The sequence below is a fragment of the Haliotis rufescens genome, unplaced genomic scaffold (genome assembly GCF_023055435.1).
Source record: "Haliotis rufescens isolate VD_foot unplaced genomic scaffold, xgHalRufe1.0.p SCAF_12, whole genome shotgun sequence".
Classification (NCBI taxonomy): domain Eukaryota; kingdom Metazoa; phylum Mollusca; class Gastropoda; order Lepetellida; family Haliotidae; genus Haliotis; species Haliotis rufescens.
The window spans coordinates 28766491-28789104 of record NW_025963802.1 but is presented as its reverse complement, the minus strand read 5'-3'; the positions used below and the strand labels follow the sequence as shown (position 1 = coordinate 28789104).

The following is a 22614-nucleotide window of genomic DNA, read 5'->3' as shown; positions in this document are numbered from 1 at the left end:
TGAAACAAATTCTTTCACAACTGTTGCGATACGATCCAACATAGCAGCTCTAGCTGACAGGTTCAGGGCGTCGTTGTACCACAACCACAAATCTATCTTCACTCCTGCAAGTTCATACTTCAGCATAAGTAATAGTTAGATTAGACTAGTTTCTAGTCTTGTGTTGAAGACAAATCTCTTGGCAAAAGAAGAAAAAAAAGTAGAAAGTTATAAGAAAAATAATGTTTCTTCAACATCGTTTTATTGGTCATTTCATTATTTCAAGAGTTGTTGAAGTAACACTAATCCTGAAAACATTATTTATTTATTTCCCCTCCCATCTCTTATATTGATAGAAAAGATAAGTAATTAAGAAATAAGCCTAATGGAGAAATTACAACATTTTCTTGGACCATCATGTAGCAAGTAAACTGGTCAATGTGTGTTCTGCTGTTGGGGTTACTTGTACAATACATTTCATCATACCTCCATGACAGAACGACCAGATGTGACTTGTATTACGTGATCTTGATAAAATACTATGTATGCCACCTGGGAGGGAAATAAATTTCTGAGAATAAACCCCATACCCCACCATGAAGACGACAGGCTGCACATGGATTTCTGAGTGAGAGATTAGGTCCTTTATACCTTGCTTTGAAGCAAAAGGCTGCACGCTTTTTTCAGAGTCAATGAAAGTCACGTGACAAGTTAACCTCAACCAAACAGCTGTTTTCTACCAATTTTGAATTTGATTTAATTCTTTTTACAATGGCTGATTAAAACATGTCGTTGCAGCAGGATCACAAGGGGTAAATGTGGTCTTATGCGTCCCTCACTAGGTTGTATACCACTTGCCTCACAGGACACATGTACCCCTCATGATGCTGCTACAACTTGTAGTGGCAACAGCAACACAGCTGTGTCTCCCAGCCTCCTGGTGTGACCAGGCATACCAGCAGTGAGGGACATGAGCAACAAGCCTGTACAGTACAAGCTGAACAATCAGCCAGACCACAGCTGACAGCCTGTTCCCCCATTCATATACTTCTCACACTTTGCAGCCATAGTGACCACCCGATCACCATTTCAGTTAGCAAGTCTGCCAAACATACACTATAGTTACATCGCTTCCATTACCACTTACCCATATCATCCGAAGTTATGGTCTAGCATCATAAAAGAACAGTTCTAAATAAAACATTTTATTGACACTATTTTCAAAATGAAATGATCTCAATCATGTCGAATGACATTGCAGAGCAATAGTGGCTGTTATTCAGGTTCCAAGTATATTCATTTATTCTTTTTATCCAAACATGATGAATATATTGGTGGGATTCTCTGAACACACGTACATTGGAAACCAATGAGGTGATTAAGCAAGCTGCCACTATTACTCAGAGTTGCAAGTCAGCTGAACACATTCTTCACACGGTACCTAGAGCAAGACACTCTCCACACCACTCAGTGGGCCTCTGGCAGCCTGGTCCTCACCAGTTAAACTCATTACTCAGTGAGGTCGGGCTTAATGCAATACTGTTATTAGATCAGTTGACCCTATGTTCCTCACCTTGGCTATGAAGACCCCTATTACAGCTGTAGCCAGCTCCGGGGCTGAACTCCCAGCTGCCATGAAGGTTGCACCAGCTACATCAGGTTGCAGGTGTAGATCTGAAACAACACAAGCAGCTCCAGGATTCCAGCAAGACACAAGGGAGCACAAGTAAATCTAGAACATTAGGCCCTGTAGCTCCAGGAGTCCAGCAAGACACAAGGGAGCACAAGTAAATCTAGAACATTAGGCCCTGAAGCTCCAGGATTCCAGCAAGACACAAGAGAACACAAGTAAATCTAGAACATTAAGCCCTGTAGCTCCAGGATTCCAGCAAGACACAAGGGAACACAAGTAAATCTAGAACATTAGGCCCTGTAGCTCCAGGAGTCCAGCAAGACACAAGGGAACACAAGTAAATCTAGAACATTAAGCCCTGTAGCTCCAGGATTCCAGCAAGACACAAGGGAACACAAGTAAATCTAGAACATTAGGCCCTGTAGCTCCAGGAGTCCAGCAAGACACAAGGGAACACAAGTAAATCTAGAACATTAGGCCCTGTAGCTCCAGGATTCCAGCAAGACACAAGGGATCACAAGTAAATCTAGAGTAATATGCCCCGTAGCTCGTGGATTCCAGCAAGACACAAGGGAACACAAGTAAATCTAGAGTAATAGGCCCCGTAGCTCGTGGATTCCAGCAAGACACAAGGGAACACAAGTAAATCTAGAGTAATAGGCCCCGTAGCTCGTGGATTCCAGCAAGACACAAGGGAACACAAGTAAATCTAGAGTAATAGGCCCTGTAGCTTCAGGATTCCAGCAAGACACAAGGGAACACAAGTAAATCTAGAACATTAGGCCCTGTAGCTCCAGGATTCCAGCAAGACACAAGGGAGCACAAGTAAATCTAGAACATTAGGCCCTGTAGCTCCAGGAGTCCAGCAAGACACAAGGGATCACAAGTAAATCTAGAGTAATATGCCCCGTAGCTCGTGGATTCCAGCAAGACACAAGGGAAAACAAGTAAATCTAGAGTTATAGGCCCTGTCGCTCCAGGATTCCAGCAAGACACAAGAGAACACAAGTAAATCTAGAGTAATAGGCCCTGTAGCTTCAGGATTCCAGCAAGACACAAGGGGACACAAGTAAATCTAGAACATTAGGCCCTGTAGCTCCAGGATTCCAGCAAGACACAAGGGAACACAAGTAAATCTAGAACATTGGGCCCTGAAGCTCCAGGATTCCAGCAAGACACAAAGGAACACAAGTAAATCTAGAACATAAGGCCCTGAAGCTTCAGGATTCCAGCAAGACACAAGGGAACACAAGTAAATCTAGAGTAATAGGCCCTGTAGCTCCAGGAGTCCAGCAAGACGCTAGGGAACACAAGTAAATCTAGAACATTGGGCCCTGAAGCTCCAGGATTCCAGCAAGACACAATGGAACACAAGTAAATCTAGAACATTAGGCCCTGAAGCTCCAGGATTCCAGCAAGACACAAGGGAACACAAGTAAATCTAGAGTAATAGGCCCTGTAGCTACAGGATTTCAACAAGACACAAGGGAACACAAGTAAATCTAGAGTCATAGGCCATGTAGCTACAGGAGTCCAGCAAGACGCAAGGGAACACAAGTAAATCTAGAGTCATAGGCCCTGTAGCTACAGGATTTCAACAAGACGCAAGGGAACACAAGTAAATCTAGAACATTGGGCCCTGAAGCTCCAGGATTCCAGCAAGACACAAGGGAACACAAGTAAATCTAGAACATTAGGCCCTGAAGCTCCAGGATTCCAGCAAGACACAAGGGAACACAAGTAAATCTAGAGTAATAGGCCATGTAGCTACAGGAGTCCAGCAAGACACAAGGGATCACAAGTAAATCTAGAGTAATATGCCCCGTAGCTCGTGGATTCCAGCAAGACACAAGGGAACACAAGTAAATCTAGAGTAATAGGCCCTGTAGCTTCAGGATTCCAGCAAGACACAAGGGAACACAAGTAAATCTAGAACATTAGGCCCTGTAGCTCCAGGATTCCAGCAAGACACAAGGGAGCACAAGTAAATCTAGAACATTAGGCCCTGTAGCTCCAGGAGTCCAGCAAGACACAAGGGATCACAAGTAAATCTAGAGTAATATGCCCCGTAGCTCGTGGATTCCAGCAAGACACAAGGGAACACAAGTAAATCTAGAGTAATAGGCCCTGTAGCTACAGGATTTCAACAAGACACAAGGGAACACAAGTAAATCTAGAGTCATAGGCTATGTAGCTCCAGGAGTCCAGCAAGACACAAGGGAACACAAGTAAATCTAGAACATTAGGCCCTGAAGCTCCAGGATTCCAGCAAGACACAAGGGAACACAAGTAAATCTAGAGTAATAGGCCCTGTAGCTCCAGGATTCCAGCAAGACACAAGGGAACACAAGTAAATCTAGAGTAATAGGCCCTGTAGCTCCAGGAGTCCAGCAAGACGCAAGGGAACACAAGTAAATCTAGAACATTGGGCCCTGAAGCTCCAGGATTCCAGCAAGACACAAGGGAACACAAGTAAATCTAGAACATTAGGCCCTGAAGCTCCAGGATTCCAGCAAGACACAAGGGAACACAAGTAAATCTAGAGTAATAGGCCCTGTAGCTCCAGGAGTCCAGCAAGACGCAAGGGAACACAAGTAAATCTAGAGTCATAGGCCATGTAGCTACAGGAGTCCAGCAAGACACAAGGGATCACAAGTAAATCTAGAGTAATATGCCCCGTAGCTCGTGGATTCCAGCAAGACACAAGGGAACACAAGTAAATCTAGAGTAATAGGCCCTGTAGCTTCAGGATTCCAGCAAGACACAAGGGAACACAAGTAAATCTAGAACATTAGGCCCTGTAGCTCCAGGATTCCAGCAAGACACAAGGGAGCACAAGTAAATCTAGAACATTGGGCCCTGAAGCTCCAGGATTCCAGCAAGACACAAGGGATCACAAGTAAATCTAGAGTAATATGCCCCGTAGCTCGTGGATTCCAGCAAGACACAAGGGAAAACAAGTAAATCTAGAGTTATAGGCCCTGTAGCTCCAGGATTCCAGCAAGACACAAGAGAACACAAGTAAATCTAGAGTAATAGGCCCTGTAGCTTCAGGATTCCAGCAAGACACAAGGGGACACAAGTAAATCTAGAACATTAGGCCATGTAGCTCCAGGATTCCAGCAAGACACAAGGGAACACAAGTAAATCTAGAACATTGGGCCCTGAAGCTCCAGGATTCCAGCAAGACACAAAGGAACACAAGTAAATCTAGAACATAAGGCCCTGAAGCTTCAGGATTCCAGCAAGACACAAGGGAACACAAGTAAATCTAGAGTAATAGGCCCTGTAGCTCCAGGAGTCCAGCAAGACGCAAGGGAACACAAGTAAATCTAGAACATTGGGCCCTGAAGCTCCAGGATTCCAGCAAGACACAATGGAACACAAGTAAATCTAGAACATTAGGCCCTGAAGCTCCAGGATTCCAGCAAGACACAAGGGAACACAAGTAAATCTAGAGTAATAGGCCCTGTAGCTACAGGATTTCAACAAGACACAAGGGAACACAAGTAAATCTAGAGTCATAGGCCATGTAGCTACAGGAGTCCAGCAAGACGCAAGGGAACACAAGTAAATCTAGAGTCATAGGCCATGTAGCTCCAGGAGTCCAGCAAGACACAAGGGAACACAAGTAAATCTAGAACATTAGGCCCTGAAGCTCCAGGATTCCAGCAAGACACAAGGGAACACAAGTAAATCTAGAGTAATAGGCCCTGTAGCTCCAGGATTCCAGCAAGACACAAGGGAACACAAGTAAATCTAGAGTAATAGGCCCTGTAGCTCCAGGAGTCCAGCAAGACGCAAGGGAACACAAGTAAATCTAGAACATTGGGCCCTGAAGCTCCAGGATTCCAGCAAGACACAAGGGAACACAAGTAAATCTAGAACATTAGGCCCTGAAGCTCCAGGATTCCAGCAAGACACAAGGGAACACAAGTAAATCTAGAGTAATAGGCCCTGTAGCTCCAGGAGTCCAGCAAGACGCAAGGGAACACAAGTAAATCTAGAGTCATAGGCCATGTAGCTCCAGGAGTCCAGCAAGACACAAGGGAACACAAGTAAATCTAGAACATTGGGCCCTGAAGCTCCAGGATTCCAGCAAGACACAAGGGAACACAAGTAAATCTAGAACATTAGGCCCTGAAGCTCCAGGATTCCAGCAAGACGCAAGGGAACACAAGTAAATCTAGAGTAATAGGCCCTGTAGCTCCAGGAGTCCAGCAAGACACAAGGGAACACAAGTAAATCTAGAACATAAGGCCCTGAAGCTCCATGATTCCAGCAAGACACAAGGGAACACAAGTAAATCTAGAACATTAAGCCTTGTAGCTCCAGGATTCCAGCAAGACACAAGGGAACACAAGTAAATCTAGAGTAATAGGCCCTGTAGCTCCAGGAGTCCAGCAAGACGCAAGGGAACACAAGTAAATCTAGAACATTGGGCCCTGAAGCTCCAGGATTCCAGCAAGACACAAGGGAACACAAGTAAATCTAGAACATTGGGCCCTGAAGCTCCAGGATTCCAGCAAGACACAAGGGAACACAAGTGAATCTAGAGTAATAGGCCCTGTAGCTCCAGGATTCCAGCAAGACACAAGGGAACACAAGTAAATCTAGAGTAATAGGCCCTGTAGCTCCAGGAGTCCAGCAAGACGCAAGGGAACACAAGTAAATCTAGAACATAAGGCCCTGAAGCTCCATGATTCCAGCAAGACACAAGGGAACACAAGTAAATCTAGAGTAATAGGCCATGTAGCTCCAGGATTCCAGCAAGACGCAAGGGAACACAAGTAAATCTAGAGTAATAGGCCCTGTAGCTCCAGGATTCCAGCAAGACACAAGGGAAACACAAGTAAATCTAGAACATTAGGCCCTGTAGCTCCAGGATTCCAGCAAGACACAAGGGAACACAAGTAAATCTAGAACATTGGGCCCTGAAGCTCCAGGATTCCAGCAAGACACAAGGGAACACAAGTAAATCTAGAACATTGGGCCCTGAAGCTCCAGGATTCCAGCAAGACACAAGGGAACACAAGTAAATCTAGAACATTAGGCCCTGAAGCTCCAGGATTCCAGCAAGACACAAGGGAACACAAGTGAATCTAGAGTAATAGGCCCTGTAGCTCCAGGATTCCAGCAAGACACAAGGGAACACAAGTAAATCTAGAACATTAGGCCCTGTAGCTCCAGGATTCCAGCAAGACACAAGGGAACACAAGTAAATCTAGAACATTAGGCCCCGTAGCTCCAGGATTCCAGCAAGACACAAGGGAACACAAGTAAATCTAGAGTAATAGGCCCTGTAGCTCCAGGAGTCCAGCAAGACACAAGGGAACACAAGTAAATCTAAAGTAATAGGCCCTGTAGCTCCAGGATTCCAGCAAGACACAAGGGAACACAAGTAAATCTAGAACATAAGGCCCCGTAGCTCCAGGATTCCAGCAAGACACAAAGGAACACAAGTAAATCTAGAACATAAGGCCCTGAAGCTTCAGGATTCCAGCAAGACACAAGGGAACACAAGTAAATCTAGAGTAATAGGCCCTGTAGCTCCAGGAGTCCAGCAAGACGCAAGGGAACACAAGTAAATCTAGAACATTGGGCCCTGAAGCTCCAGGATTCCAGCAAGACACAATGGAACACAAGTAAATCTAGAACATTAGGCCCTGAAGCTCCAGGATTCCAGCAAGACACAAGGGAACACAAGTAAATCTAGAGTAATAGGCCCTGTAGCTACAGGATTTCAACAAGACACAAGGGAACACAAGTAAATCTAGAGTCATAGGCCATGTAGCTACAGGAGTCCAGCAAGACGCAAGGGAACACAAGTAAATCTAGAGTCATAGGCCATGTAGCTCCAGGAGTCCAGCAAGACACAAGGGAACACAAGTAAATCTAGAACATTAGGCCCTGAAGCTCCAGGATTCCAGCAAGACACAAGGGAACACAAGTAAATCTAGAGTAATAGGCCCTGTAGCTCCAGGATTCCAGCAAGACACAAGGGAACACAAGTAAATCTAGAGTAATAGGCCCTGTAGCTCCAGGAGTCCAGCAAGACGCAAGGGAACACAAGTAAATCTAGAACATTGGGCCCTGAAGCTCCAGGATTCCAGCAAGACACAAGGGAACACAAGTAAATCTAGAACATTAGGCCCTGAAGCTCCAGGATTCCAGCAAGACACAAGGGAACACAAGTAAATCTAGAGTAATAGGCCCTGTAGCTCCAGGAGTCCAGCAAGACGCAAGGGAACACAAGTAAATCTAGAGTCATAGGCCATGTAGCTCCAGGAGTCCAGCAAGACACAAGGGAACACAAGTAAATCTAGAACATTGGGCCCTGAAGCTCCAGGATTCCAGCAAGACACAAGGGAACACAAGTAAATCTAGAACATTAGGCCCTGAAGCTCCAGGATTCCAGCAAGACGCAAGGGAACACAAGTAAATCTAGAGTAATAGGCCCTGTAGCTCCAGGAGTCCAGCAAGACACAAGGGAACACAAGTAAATCTAGAACATAAGGCCCTGAAGCTCCATGATTCCAGCAAGACACAAGGGAACACAAGTAAATCTAGAACATTAAGCCCTGTAGCTCCAGGATTCCAGCAAGACACAAGGGAACACAAGTAAATCTAGAGTAATAGGCCCTGTAGCTCCAGGAGTCCAGCAAGACGCAAGGGAACACAAGTAAATCTAGAACATTGGGCCCTGAAGCTCCAGGATTCCAGCAAGACACAAGGGAACACAAGTAAATCTAGAACATTGGGCCCTGAAGCTCCAGGATTCCAGCAAGACACAAGGGAACACAAGTGAATCTAGAGTAATAGGCCCTGTAGCTCCAGGATTCCAGCAAGACACAAGGGAACACAAGTAAATCTAGAGTAATAGGCCCTGTAGCTCCAGGAGTCCAGCAAGACGCAAGGGAACACAAGTAAATCTAGAACATAAGGCCCTGAAGCTCCATGATTCCAGCAAGACACAAGGGAACACAAGTAAATCTAGAGTAATAGGCCATGTAGCTCCAGGATTCCAGCAAGACGCAAGGGAACACAAGTAAATCTAGAGTAATAGGCCCTGTAGCTCCAGGATTCCAGCAAGACACAAGGGAAACACAAGTAAATCTAGAACATTAGGCCCTGTAGCTCCAGGATTCCAGCAAGACACAAGGGAACACAAGTAAATCTAGAACATTGGGCCCTGAAGCTCCAGGATTCCAGCAAGACACAAGGGAACACAAGTAAATCTAGAACATTGGGCCCTGAAGCTCCAGGATTCCAGCAAGACACAAGGGAACACAAGTAAATCTAGAACATTAGGCCCTGAAGCTCCAGGATTCCAGCAAGACACAAGGGAACACAAGTGAATCTAGAGTAATAGGCCCTGTAGCTCCAGGATTCCAGCAAGACACAAGGGAACACAAGTAAATCTAGAACATTAGGCCCTGTAGCTCCAGGATTCCAGCAAGACACAAGGGAACACAAGTAAATCTAGAACATTAGGCCCCGTAGCTCCAGGATTCCAGCAAGACACAAGGGAACACAAGTAAATCTAGAGTAATAGGCCCTGTAGCTCCAGGATTCCAGCAAGACACAAGGGAACACAAGTAAATCTAAAGTAATAGGCCCTGTAGCTCCAGGATTCCAGCAAGACGCAAGGGAACACAAGTAAATCTAGAACATTAAGCCCTGTAGCTCGTGGATTCCAGCAAGACACAAGGGAACACAAGTAAATCTAGAACATAAGGCCCTGAAGCTCCAGGATTCCAGCAAGACACAAGGGAACACAAGTAAATCTAGAGTAATAGGCCCTGTAGCTCCAGGAGTCCAGCAAGACGCAAGGGAACACAAGTAAATCTAGAACATTGGGCCCTGAAGCTCCAGGATTCCAGCAAGACACAATGGAACACAAGTAAATCTAGAACATTAGGCCCTGTAGCTCCAGGATTCCAGCAAGACACAAGGGATCACAAGTAAATCTAGAGTAATATGCCCCGTAGCTCGTGGATTCCAGCAAGACACAAGGGAACACAAGTAAATCTAGAGTAATAGGCCCCGTAGCTCGTGGATTCCAGCAAGACACAAGGGAACACAAGTAAATCTAGAGTAATAGGCCCCGTAGCTCGTGGATTCCAGCAAGACACAAGGGAACACAAGTAAATCTAGAGTAATAGGCCCTGTAGCTTCAGGATTCCAGCAAGACACAAGGGAACACAAGTAAATCTAGAACATTAGGCCCTGTAGCTCCAGGATTCCAGCAAGACACAAGGGAGCACAAGTAAATCTAGAACATTAGGCCCTGTAGCTCCAGGAGTCCAGCAAGACACAAGGGATCACAAGTAAATCTAGAGTAATATGCCCCGTAGCTCGTGGATTCCAGCAAGACACAAGGGAAAACAAGTAAATCTAGAGTTATAGGCCCTGTCGCTCCAGGATTCCAGCAAGACACAAGAGAACACAAGTAAATCTAGAGTAATAGGCCCTGTAGCTTCAGGATTCCAGCAAGACACAAGGGGACACAAGTAAATCTAGAACATTGGGCCCTGAAGCTCCAGGATTCCAGCAAGACACAAGGGAACACAAGTAAATCTAGAACATTAGGCCCTGAAGCTCCAGGATTCCAGCAAGACGCAAGGGAACACAAGTAAATCTAGAGTAATAGGCCCTGTAGCTCCAGGAGTCCAGCAAGACACAAGGGAACACAAGTAAATCTAGAACATAAGGCCCTGAAGCTCCATGATTCCAGCAAGACACAAGGGAACACAAGTAAATCTAGAACATTAAGCCCTGTAGCTCCAGGATTCCAGCAAGACACAAGGGAACACAAGTAAATCTAGAGTAATAGGCCCTGTAGCTCCAGGAGTCCAGCAAGACGCAAGGGAACACAAGTAAATCTAGAACATTGGGCCCTGAAGCTCCAGGATTCCAGCAAGACACAAGGGAACACAAGTAAATCTAGAACATTGGGCCCTGAAGCTCCAGGATTCCAGCAAGACACAAGGGAACACAAGTGAATCTAGAGTAATAGGCCCTGTAGCTCCAGGATTCCAGCAAGACACAAGGGAACACAAGTAAATCTAGAGTAATAGGCCCTGTAGCTCCAGGAGTCCAGCAAGACGCAAGGGAACACAAGTAAATCTAGAACATAAGGCCCTGAAGCTCCATGATTCCAGCAAGACACAAGGGAACACAAGTAAATCTAGAGTAATAGGCCATGTAGCTCCAGGATTCCAGCAAGACGCAAGGGAACACAAGTAAATCTAGAGTAATAGGCCCTGTAGCTCCAGGATTCCAGCAAGACACAAGGGAAACACAAGTAAATCTAGAACATTAGGCCCTGTAGCTCCAGGATTCCAGCAAGACACAAGGGAACACAAGTAAATCTAGAACATTGGGCCCTGAAGCTCCAGGATTCCAGCAAGACACAAGGGAACACAAGTAAATCTAGAACATTGGGCCCTGAAGCTCCAGGATTCCAGCAAGACACAAGGGAACACAAGTAAATCTAGAACATTAGGCCCTGAAGCTCCAGGATTCCAGCAAGACACAAGGGAACACAAGTGAATCTAGAGTAATAGGCCCTGTAGCTCCAGGATTCCAGCAAGACACAAGGGAACACAAGTAAATCTAGAACATTAGGCCCTGTAGCTCCAGGATTCCAGCAAGACACAAGGGAACACAAGTAAATCTAGAACATTAGGCCCCGTAGCTCCAGGATTCCAGCAAGACACAAGGGAACACAAGTAAATCTAGAGTAATAGGCCCTGTAGCTTCAGGATTCCAGCAAGACACAAGGGAACACAAGTAAATCTAGAACATTAGGCCCTGTAGCTCCAGGATTCCAGCAAGACACAAGGGAGCACAAGTAAATCTAGAACATTAGGCCCTGTAGCTCCAGGAGTCCAGCAAGACACAAGGGATCACAAGTAAATCTAGAGTAATATGCCCCGTAGCTCGTGGATTCCAGCAAGACACAAGGGAACACAAGTAAATCTAGAGTAATAGGCCCTGTAGCTACAGGATTTCAACAAGACACAAGGGAACACAAGTAAATCTAGAGTCATAGGCCATGTAGCTCCAGGAGTCCAGCAAGACACAAGGGAACACAAGTAAATCTAGAACATTAGGCCCTGAAGCTCCAGGATTCCAGCAAGACACAAGGGAACACAAGTAAATCTAGAGTAATAGGCCCTGTAGCTCCAGGATTCCAGCAAGACACAAGGGAACACAAGTAAATCTAGAGTAATAGGCCCTGTAGCTCCAGGAGTCCAGCAAGACGCAAGGGAACACAAGTAAATCTAGAACATTGGGCCCTGAAGCTCCAGGATTCCAGCAAGACACAAGGGAACACAAGTAAATCTAGAACATTAGGCCCTGAAGCTCCAGGATTCCAGCAAGACACAAGGGAACACAAGTAAATCTAGAGTAATAGGCCCTGTAGCTCCAGGAGTCCAGCAAGACGCAAGGGAACACAAGTAAATCTAGAGTCATAGGCCATGTAGCTACAGGAGTCCAGCAAGACACAAGGGATCACAAGTAAATCTAGAGTAATATGCCCCGTAGCTCGTGGATTCCAGCAAGACACAAGGGAACACAAGTAAATCTAGAGTAATAGGCCCTGTAGCTTCAGGATTCCAGCAAGACACAAGGGAACACAAGTAAATCTAGAACATTAGGCCCTGTAGCTCCAGGATTCCAGCAAGACACAAGGGAGCACAAGTAAATCTAGAACATTGGGCCCTGAAGCTCCAGGATTCCAGCAAGACACAAGGGATCACAAGTAAATCTAGAGTAATATGCCCCGTAGCTCGTGGATTCCAGCAAGACACAAGGGAAAACAAGTAAATCTAGAGTTATAGGCCCTGTAGCTCCAGGATTCCAGCAAGACACAAGAGAACACAAGTAAATCTAGAGTAATAGGCCCTGTAGCTTCAGGATTCCAGCAAGACACAAGGGGACACAAGTAAATCTAGAACATTAGGCCATGTAGCTCCAGGATTCCAGCAAGACACAAGGGAACACAAGTAAATCTAGAACATTGGGCCCTGAAGCTCCAGGATTCCAGCAAGACACAAAGGAACACAAGTAAATCTAGAACATAAGGCCCTGAAGCTTCAGGATTCCAGCAAGACACAAGGGAACACAAGTAAATCTAGAGTAATAGGCCCTGTAGCTCCAGGAGTCCAGCAAGACGCAAGGGAACACAAGTAAATCTAGAACATTGGGCCCTGAAGCTCCAGGATTCCAGCAAGACACAATGGAACACAAGTAAATCTAGAACATTAGGCCCTGAAGCTCCAGGATTCCAGCAAGACACAAGGGAACACAAGTAAATCTAGAGTAATAGGCCCTGTAGCTACAGGATTTCAACAAGACACAAGGGAACACAAGTAAATCTAGAGTCATAGGCCATGTAGCTACAGGAGTCCAGCAAGACGCAAGGGAACACAAGTAAATCTAGAGTCATAGGCCATGTAGCTCCAGGAGTCCAGCAAGACACAAGGGAACACAAGTAAATCTAGAACATTAGGCCCTGAAGCTCCAGGATTCCAGCAAGACACAAGGGAACACAAGTAAATCTAGAGTAATAGGCCCTGTAGCTCCAGGATTCCAGCAAGACACAAGGGAACACAAGTAAATCTAGAGTAATAGGCCCTGTAGCTCCAGGAGTCCAGCAAGACGCAAGGGAACACAAGTAAATCTAGAACATTGGGCCCTGAAGCTCCAGGATTCCAGCAAGACACAAGGGAACACAAGTAAATCTAGAACATTAGGCCCTGAAGCTCCAGGATTCCAGCAAGACACAGGGGAACACAAGTAAATCTAGAGTAATAGGCCCTGTAGCTCCAGGATTCCAGCAAGACACAAGGGAACACAAGTAAATCTAAAGTAATAGGCCCTGTAGCTCCAGGATTCCAGCAAGACGCAAGGGAACACAAGTAAATCTAGAACATTAAGCCCTGTAGCTCGTGGATTCCAGCAAGACACAAGGGAACACAAGTAAATCTAGAACATAAGGCCCTGAAGCTCCAGGATTCCAGCAAGACACAAGGGAACACAAGTAAATCTAGAGTAATAGGCCCTGTAGCTCCAGGAGTCCAGCAAGACGCAAGGGAACACAAGTAAATCTAGAACATTGGGCCCTGAAGCTCCAGGATTCCAGCAAGACACAATGGAACACAAGTAAATCTAGAACATTAGGCCCTGAAGCTCCAGGATTCCAGCAAGACACAAGGGAACACAAGTAAATCTAGAGTAATAGGCCCTGTAGCTACAGGATTCCAGCAAGACACAAGGGAACACAAGTAAATCTAGAGTCATAGGCCATGTAGCTACAGGAGTCCAGCAAGACGCAAGGGAACACAAGTAAATCTAGAGTCATAGGCCATGTAGCTCCAGGAGTCCAGCAAGACACAAGGGAACACAAGTAAATCTAGAACATTAGGCCCTGAAGCTCCAGGATTCCAGCAAGACACAAGGGAACACAAGTAAATCTAGAACATAAGGCCCTGAAGCTCCAGGATTCCAGCAAGACACAAGGGAACACAAGTAAATCTAGAGTAATAGGCCCTGAAGCTCCAGGATTCCAGCAAGACACAAGGGAACGCAAGTAAATCTAGAGTAATAGGCCCTGTAGCTCCAGGAGTCCAGCAAGACGCAAGGGAACACAAGTAAATCTAGAACATTAGGCCCTGTAGCTCCAGGATTCCAGCAAGACACAAGGGAACACAAGTCAATCTAGAACATTAGGCCCTGTAGCTCCAGGATTCCAGCAAGACACAAGGGAACACAAGTAAATCTAGAACATTAGGCCCTGTAGCTCCAGGATTCCAGCAAGACACAAGGGAACACAAGTAAATCTAGAGTAATAGGCCTTGTAGCTCCAGGATTCCAGCAAGACACAAGGGAACACAAGTAAATCTAGAGTAATAGGCCCTGTAGCTCCAGGATTCCAGCAAGACGCAAGGGAACACAAGTAAATCTAGAACATTAGGCCCTGTAGCTCCAGGATTCCAGCAAGACACAAGGGAACACAAGTAAATCTAGAGTAATAGGCCCTGTAGCTCCAGGATTCCAGCAAGACACAAGGGAACACAAGTCAATCTAGAACATTAGGCCCTGTAGCTCCAGGATTCCAGCAAGACACAAGGGAACACAAGTAAATCTAGAACATTAGGCCCTGTAGCTCCAGGATTCCAGCAAGACACAAGGGAACACAAGTAAATCTAGAGTAATAGGCCCTGTAGCTCCAGGATTCCAGCAAGACACAAGGGAACACAAGTAAATCTAGAGTAATAGGCCCTGTAGCTCCAGGAGTCCAGCAAGACGCAAGGGAACACAAGTAAATCTAGAGTGATAGGCCCTGTAGCTCCAGGATTCCAGCAAGACGCAAGGGAACACAAGTAAATCTAGAACATTAAGCCCTGTAGCTCCAGGATTCCAGCAAGACACAAGGGAACACAAGTAAATCTAGAACATTAGGCCCTGTAGCTCCAGGATTCCAGCAAGACGCAAGGGAACACAAGTAAATCTAGAACATTAGGCCCTGTAGCTCCAGGATTCCAGCAAGACACAAGGGAACACAAGTAAATCTAGAGTAATAGGCCCTGTAGCTCCAGGAGTCCAGCAAGACACAAGGGAACACAAGTAAATCTAGAACATTAGGCCCTGTAGCTCCAGGATTCCAGCAAGACGCAAGGGAACACAAGTAAATCTAGAACATTAAGCCCTGTAGCTCCAGGATTCCAGCAAGACACAAGGGAGCACAAGTAAATCTAGAACATTAGGCCCTGTAGCTCCAGGATTCCAGCAAGACGCAAGGGAACACAAGTAAATCTAGAACATTAAGCCCTGTAGCTCCAGGATTCCAGCAAGACACAAGGGAACACAAGTAAATCTAGAACATTAGGCCCTGTAGCTCCAGGAGTCCAGCAAGACACAAGGGAACACAAGTAAATCTAGAGTAATAGGCCCTGTAGCTCCAGGATTCCAGCAAGACACAAGGGAACACAAGTAAATCTAGAACATTAGGCCCTGTAGCTCCAGGATTCCAGCAAGACGCAAGGGAACACAAGTAAATCTAGAACATTAAGCCCTGTAGCTCCAGGATTCCAGCAAGACACAAGGGAACACAAGTAAATCTAGAACATTAGGCCCTGTAGCTCCAGGATTCCAGCAAGACACAAGGGTACACAAGTAAATCTAGAACATTAGGCCCTGTAGCTCCAGGATTCCAGCAAGACACAAGGGAACACAAGTAAATCTAGAGTAATAGGCCCTGTAGCTCCAGGAGTCCAGCAAGACACAAGGGAACACAAGTAAATCTAGAACATTAGGCCCTGTAGCTCCAGGATTCCAGCAAGACACAAGAGAACACAAGTAAATCTAGAACATTAGGCCCCGTAGCACTCCACAGAAGTACTCGTCTTTGGTACATGTACGTTTGGAAAACAGTTGTGGAGGATAGATCAACTTTGTTATTGGAAACAAATCAAATAATAGGAAATAAAGACATGAAACAGTCAAACATATATATATTATCAGTAGGATTTGCTGACAATCACTGTCTCAGTAATCAGAAAAATGCATTTGTAGGAAACCTAGCCATCACCAAAGTGATAGCCAAATACAGTTTGTTAAGGTCAAAAGATAAAATGACACAAACATATCATCCCATTAGCATTGAGTCAAGGTGAGCAATAAAGTGCATCAAGATGCTTATGTGCTGAACAGACAGCAATGTCCTCACAAAGGCATCAAACTACTTTGATGTACAATGCATTTGTACATGTGGCCAATATCCTAATATTCAAGCCTTAGTGATGTACCCTTTATTGTTAGACATATACCATTGCTCAGGTTCTTTATATGATTAAGGAAATATTCTTTCCTGCAATAAACATGTGAAAAAGATTCAACCTTAAAAGATTTCATCACTTTCTGTTGAAATCATTTACAGGTTGTGTTATTAAGCAACCAATAAGATTTCAGAAGAGCATTACACTGTATGTGTGATCTCAGGAATATTTCTATAAACTAAAATATAAGTGTACTTATGAAAAAAGGCTACTGTCAATTTTCAATTTGTATCACAATAATTATTGGAATTCTTTCTTAAAACTTTATAACATTCACAGAAAGTATTTAAACGCCCAAGTGAAAGTGCTGAAATCACATGCTCAAAACAAACATGTGGGGCCGTGACCTAAATCTACTCCATTAGCAGTACATGATAAATGTTTAATTGGCCAAAATGGGGACTTGGTTGCAGAATCTATCTTCCCTAAATCTATCTTGTGATGCTTAGCAGCTATACAAATCCATCATGAAGAAGCAAGCCATCAACATTCATTCAAGAGGAAATCTAAACAGTAAGACAATTTCTTTTAATCCTACAAAACTAACAACACTGCATACATTGACTGAGTGAAACAACTTTTAATCTTGGAATTATGCCATATTCATAATTACTATCAATGTCTGTAAGTAGCTGGTTATGTCTAACATCCTGTAGAGGTCCAATAAAACACCTGCTGTCCTATTTCCCTGCAATGAATGCCTGTCAGGGATTAATCCTCTGAGTAGACAACTGAGGGCATCTATGTTGATCCTAATTCTTGGCATATGTTGTGAACAGGGAAATAAAATAGATGAGCAGACACAAAAGCACCATAATGGGATTAATCAATCTGAGGCAGAAGGGGGAAGACACGGAGCGCTGGCTAGATTGTTGAAATTGCCCAAAGCAACTAACACCAGGAACCTGTTTTTTATCGTTTGTTTTAAGCTATTTGCATTTTCCAAATTTGATTTTGGTCAAGCATTTGTGATTAAGCATGTCCCAAATTTTTAAAGTCATTATGCAAAGTTCATATGTTTAGTTTACTTGCCCTTTCATGTAACACCATCTATTTGCAGCACAAAAACCTTACTTCCAGACCTTTACCTAAATCCTGAGAACCTTTTTTAGGATTCAACAGTAGCCCAAGTCTCTGAAGTAAATGTGCAGCAGTAACTGGCAACAAAAGATACAACCATGTTTCCAAACAACATCAAAGACGACCTTCACCTTTGACAGACATAGCACCAGATTAATTTTTGTAAAGATACATGCAAACATAAAGTTTCATGCCTACTGGAGGTGAGGTGAATTTGGGTTTAACGTCGCGTACAAGATTATTGCACTTATATAGCGACGTGCATGTACGTGTATGTGTTTGTGTGGCTGCTTGTACTAGTCCGGACTGATGCCGATTCATAGTGCTAGCTCACTGAGATACCATGCCGCAGTTTAACATGAATACCCCACTCAGACACAGTATACTGACTCCGAGCCTTGACCAGTCCTTGTTTTAGCCCCTTAATGCAGAGCGCCAGACAGGGTAACAACAAGTACTATCTTTTAACGTCTTTTGGTATGACGCGGCCGGGGATCGAACCCCGGACCTTCTGCTCTCCGGGCGGACGCTCTACCACTAGACCACGGAGGCAGTCTCATGCCTACTGACCTGTTACCATCCTTCAGAAACTGACAATGATACATGATGACCTAACTATGTTTCACATAAAGCTGAATGGTGACCTTGACCTTTCACAAATTTTGACCTTAACATTCATAAAGCAGGGTCCTATCTTAGAAAAGGTAATTACACCAAGTCTATTTATAAATGCATTTATACTTTTTGAGAAAATGTAACCACAAAGTGAGCTTTTTCCATCTTATAACCTTGACCTTTAACCTTTTCCTGATATGTTTTAAAAGAAATTCCCCAAGTTCATTTGGAAGAAGTCCATGCAAGGATGATCTCTGATGTCAACTATCTTTGTGTTGCGGCATTGGCTGTGGTGATCCTGCTGACAAACTGCCTGACAAACAGACCTCCATCACCTGTGATATGTCTGCCTGCATGGAGGTGTGTCGCAGATGCAAGATTCATCAACGAGACTGCAGAACAGGCAATGGATATAATTGTTCTAACGGCTATAGACAATCCTCTCTTCAGATCCCTTTAGATTTGCTAAATGTCAGTCATGCCATAAACCTGATACATTCCACAGTGGAACAAATCCTAGTGAATGGCTCCATGACAGCGTTGTGGGCTCTAACAGGTCCTAGTGAATGCCATGGCTTCATGACAGCGTTGTGGGCTCTAACAGGTCCTAGTGAATGGCATCAAGACAGTATTGTGGGCTCTAACAGGTCCTTGTGAATGGCATCAATACAGTGTTGTGGGCTCTAACAGGTCCTAATGAATGGCTCCATGACAGTGTTGTGGGCTCTAACTGGTCCTAGTGAATAGCTCCATGACAGCATTGTGGGCTCAAACAGGTCCTAGTGAATGGCTCCATGACAGTGCTGTGTGCTCTAACAGGTCCTAGTGAATGGCTCCATGACAGTGTTGTGGACTCTAACAGGTCCTAGTGAATGCCATGGCTTCATGACAGCGTTGTGGGCTCTAACAGGTCCTAGTGAATGGCATCAAGACAGTATTGTGGGCTCTAACAGGTCCTTGTGAATGGCTCCATGACAGTGCTGTTGGCTCTAACAGGTCCTTGTGAATGGCTCCATGACAGTGTTGTGGGCTCTAACTGGTCCTAGTGAATAGCTCCATGACAGCATTGTGGGCTCAAACAGGTCCTAGTGAATGGCTCCATGACAGTGTTGTGTGCTCTAACAGGTCCTAGTGAATAGCTCCATGACAGTGTTGTGGACTCTAACAGGTCCTAGTGAATGCCATGGCTTCATGACAGCGTTGTGGGATCTAACAGGTCCTAGTGAATGGCATCAAGACAGTATTGTGGGCTCTAACAGGTCCTTGTGAATGGCTCCATGACAGTGTCGTTGGCTCTAACAGGTCCTTGTGAATGGCTCCATGACAGTGTTGTGGGCTCTAACAGGTCCTAGTGAATAGCTCCATGACAGCATTGTGGGCTCTAACAGGTCCTAGTGAATAGCTCCATGACACATTGTTGGCTCTAACAGGTCCTAGTGAATAGCTCCATGACAGTGTTGTGGGCTGTATAAGGTCCTAATGAATGGCTCCATGACAGTGTTGTGGGCTCTAACAGGTCCTTGTGAATGGCTCCATGACAGTGTTGTGGGCTCTAACTGGTCCTAGTGAATAGCTCCATGACAGCATTGTGGGCTCTAACAGGTCCTAGTGAATAGCTCCATGACACATTGTTGGCTCTAACAGGTCCTAGTGAATAGCTCCATGACAGTGTTGTAGGCTGTATAAGGTCCTAATGAATGGCTCCATGACAGTGTTGTGGGCTCTAACAGGTCCTTGTGAATGGCTCCATGACAGTGTTGTGGGCTCTAACTGGTCCTTGTGAATGGCTCCATGACACATTGTGGGCTCTAACTGGTTCTTGTGAATGGCTCCATGACACATTGTGGGCTCTACGGGTCCTAGTGAATAGCTCCATGATAGTTTTGTGGGCTCCAACAGGGGTGAGTGAAAGGCTCCATGATAGTGACGTTGGCTCCAACAGGTGCTAATGAATGGCTTCATGACGGCGTTGTGGTCTCTAACAGGTCCAAGTGAATGGGTCCATGACACTATTGTGGGCTCCCAACAGGTCCTAATGAATGGGTCCATGACAGTGTTGTGGGCTCCAACAGGTCCTAATGAAAGGGTTCATGACAGTGTGGGGGGCTCCAACAGGTCCTAATGAAAGGGTCCATGACAGTGTTGTGGGCTCCAACAGGTCCTAATGAATGGGTCCATGACAGTGTTGTGGGCTCTAACAGGTCCTAATGAAAGGGTCCATGACAGTGTTGTCGGCTCCAACAGGTCCTAGTGAAAAGGTCCATGACAGTGTTATGGGCTCCAACAGGTCCTAATGAATGGGTCCATGACAGTGTTGTGGGCTCCAACAGGTCCTAATGAAAGGGTTCATGACAGTGTTGTGGGCTCCAACAGGTCCTAATGAATGGGTCCATGACAGTGTTGTGGGCTCCAACAGGTCCTAATGAAAGGGTTCATGACAGTGTTGTGGGCTCCAACAGGTCCTAATGAATGGGTCCATGACAGTGTTGTGGGCTCCAACAGGTCCTAATGAAAGGGTCCATGACAGTGTGGTGGGCTCTAACAGGTCCTAGTGAATGGTTTCATGACAGTGTGGTGGGTTCTAACAGGTCCTAATGAATGTCTTCATGCTAGTGTTGTGAGCACAGAAATCTAAGCTTTACTTTTGCTGTTAATAGCTCCTTGACACAAAATCAGAATAAAACTAGAACGATGATTCCAATCTGTCTCCAGCACATTCATAAATATTCATATACCTCCAAGATGCACACATCTGGATTACCAGTGCCGCGTCAATAGAACTCTTGCATCCTTTCAAGAACATTCGCACTGGGTTCAGGAGCTTAATCGTCTGCGTAATGGTAAGTTGATGTGATTATGCATCATCCATTGTTAACACTTAAGAGTGTTTGGGAAAACGTTATTTATCAGAAGTCACATTGGTTTGAAATGAAGCCCCAAAATGACAAAGATGTTTACAACAATGGCTAACAATCACAAGTACAGGTTTGTACTGACAGACTAGCAGCCTATTAGAGCCAAATCTAGACTTCCAACCCATGAACATATATCAACTCCTGGCATCAAACTCAATGTCGGACATATTTTGGACAAGCCCTGTCCCCAGTAGTTCTAAACAAACAGGCTAAAGTTACATGTCAAACTGAAGGTTGTATTCCTACAATAATATAAGTTGTCATAATATCACTCCCGTCTCCCGGCTGTGGTATAAAGCCCAACGAGGGACACAAATAACCACGCATATCCCGAGTGATACTGCTACAACAGAGTTATGTTGCCAACATGTTGAATCTGCCATTGTAAAGGAATTTAAGCAAACTGAAAATTGACAGAAAACAGATGTTTGATTACCTTTTTATTGACTTTGAATACACAATACCATTTAGAAAGTGGTCAAATGTAACAAATGTTATATTTGGGATAACACTTTCTTAGTAAAATACAGATTCTACTTTTGACCACTTTCTAAATGGCATTTTGTATTCATAGCTTTCTGTCATGAAAGCCGTGCCAATTAACACTTGTCAGAGGGGTACACAAAGTATGTCATCTAGACTACCAGATGTCGGACTTTCATTTTTGTGAAAGCCTCGGTGGCTGAGTGGGCTAGATTGCTGACTTTGTGTGCTGTGCCTCACTCTAGGAGTGAGAGTTCAAATTCCGAATGGGACTCGACCCCCCAAAATACTAGAATCTATACTTTACTAAGAAAGTGATATCCCAATTATAACACTTGTTTTATTGATTTGTAAACAACATGTCATGATAGAACAAAGTTTTATTGTGAAATAAACCATGCTTCGTTCTTCATTGTTCTCTGTGATTTAAAGCATAGCTATCTCCTATAGGTGATTTATTCTCCCACTCTGAAGACAATTTTATTTCCCTCCCAGATACATAGTATTTTATCAAGATCAGGTGAACCAAATTGATCTCAACTCTCTGGCATGGAGGTAAGATAATAGACATGGTAATATCTTAAACAATTCACTGTTTATCATCTGTTCAGCTAATCAGCTGATGTTTCAATGCATGTCTTCACGCATATGCTATTTTGCTAATTCAGTTATATTCCACCATTTTCAATTACAGTGTATAGCTGATGGTATGTACTGGACAAAGAAACTACTATGTGCAAACCAACATGCATGACTTCCTATGATTCACACAAGAGAGTTGCAATTAGAACAACAGGGACACTAAGCCCCAGCATTCACTACATGACCTTGACCTCTTCACATGTCAGGGACAGACCCGTACAACAATATGGCATGAAAACTGATTGAAATTGACTAACAATTGATAGGCTTCCAGATCATAAATTTCTCCATCGAAAGGTCACATCTTAGATTGAGAACAATAACACTGCATGCTTGAAGATTGAAATCAGCTATCAATGTATAGGTCTGCTCTTGATTGACATCACATGCAGACCCTTTCAAGACAATGCACATCACC

At 44.6% G+C, this 22614-nt stretch overlaps 1 protein-coding gene across 15 annotated transcripts in view; it reads right to left on the bottom strand.

The window, feature by feature from the left end:
* The window catches only part of LOC124116598 (probable sodium/potassium/calcium exchanger CG1090), a 95885-nt gene that overhangs the window by 59238 nt on the left and 14033 nt on the right, over positions 1-22614 (bottom strand). For all 15 annotated transcript variants that reach the window (XM_048393490.1, XM_048393496.1, XM_048393487.1 and 12 more), the window contains exon 3: positions 1553-1653. In XM_048393490.1, coding sequence (XP_048249447.1) covers positions 1553-1653 — 101 coding nt within the window. The remainder of the gene's footprint in view (positions 1-1552; positions 1654-22614) is intronic.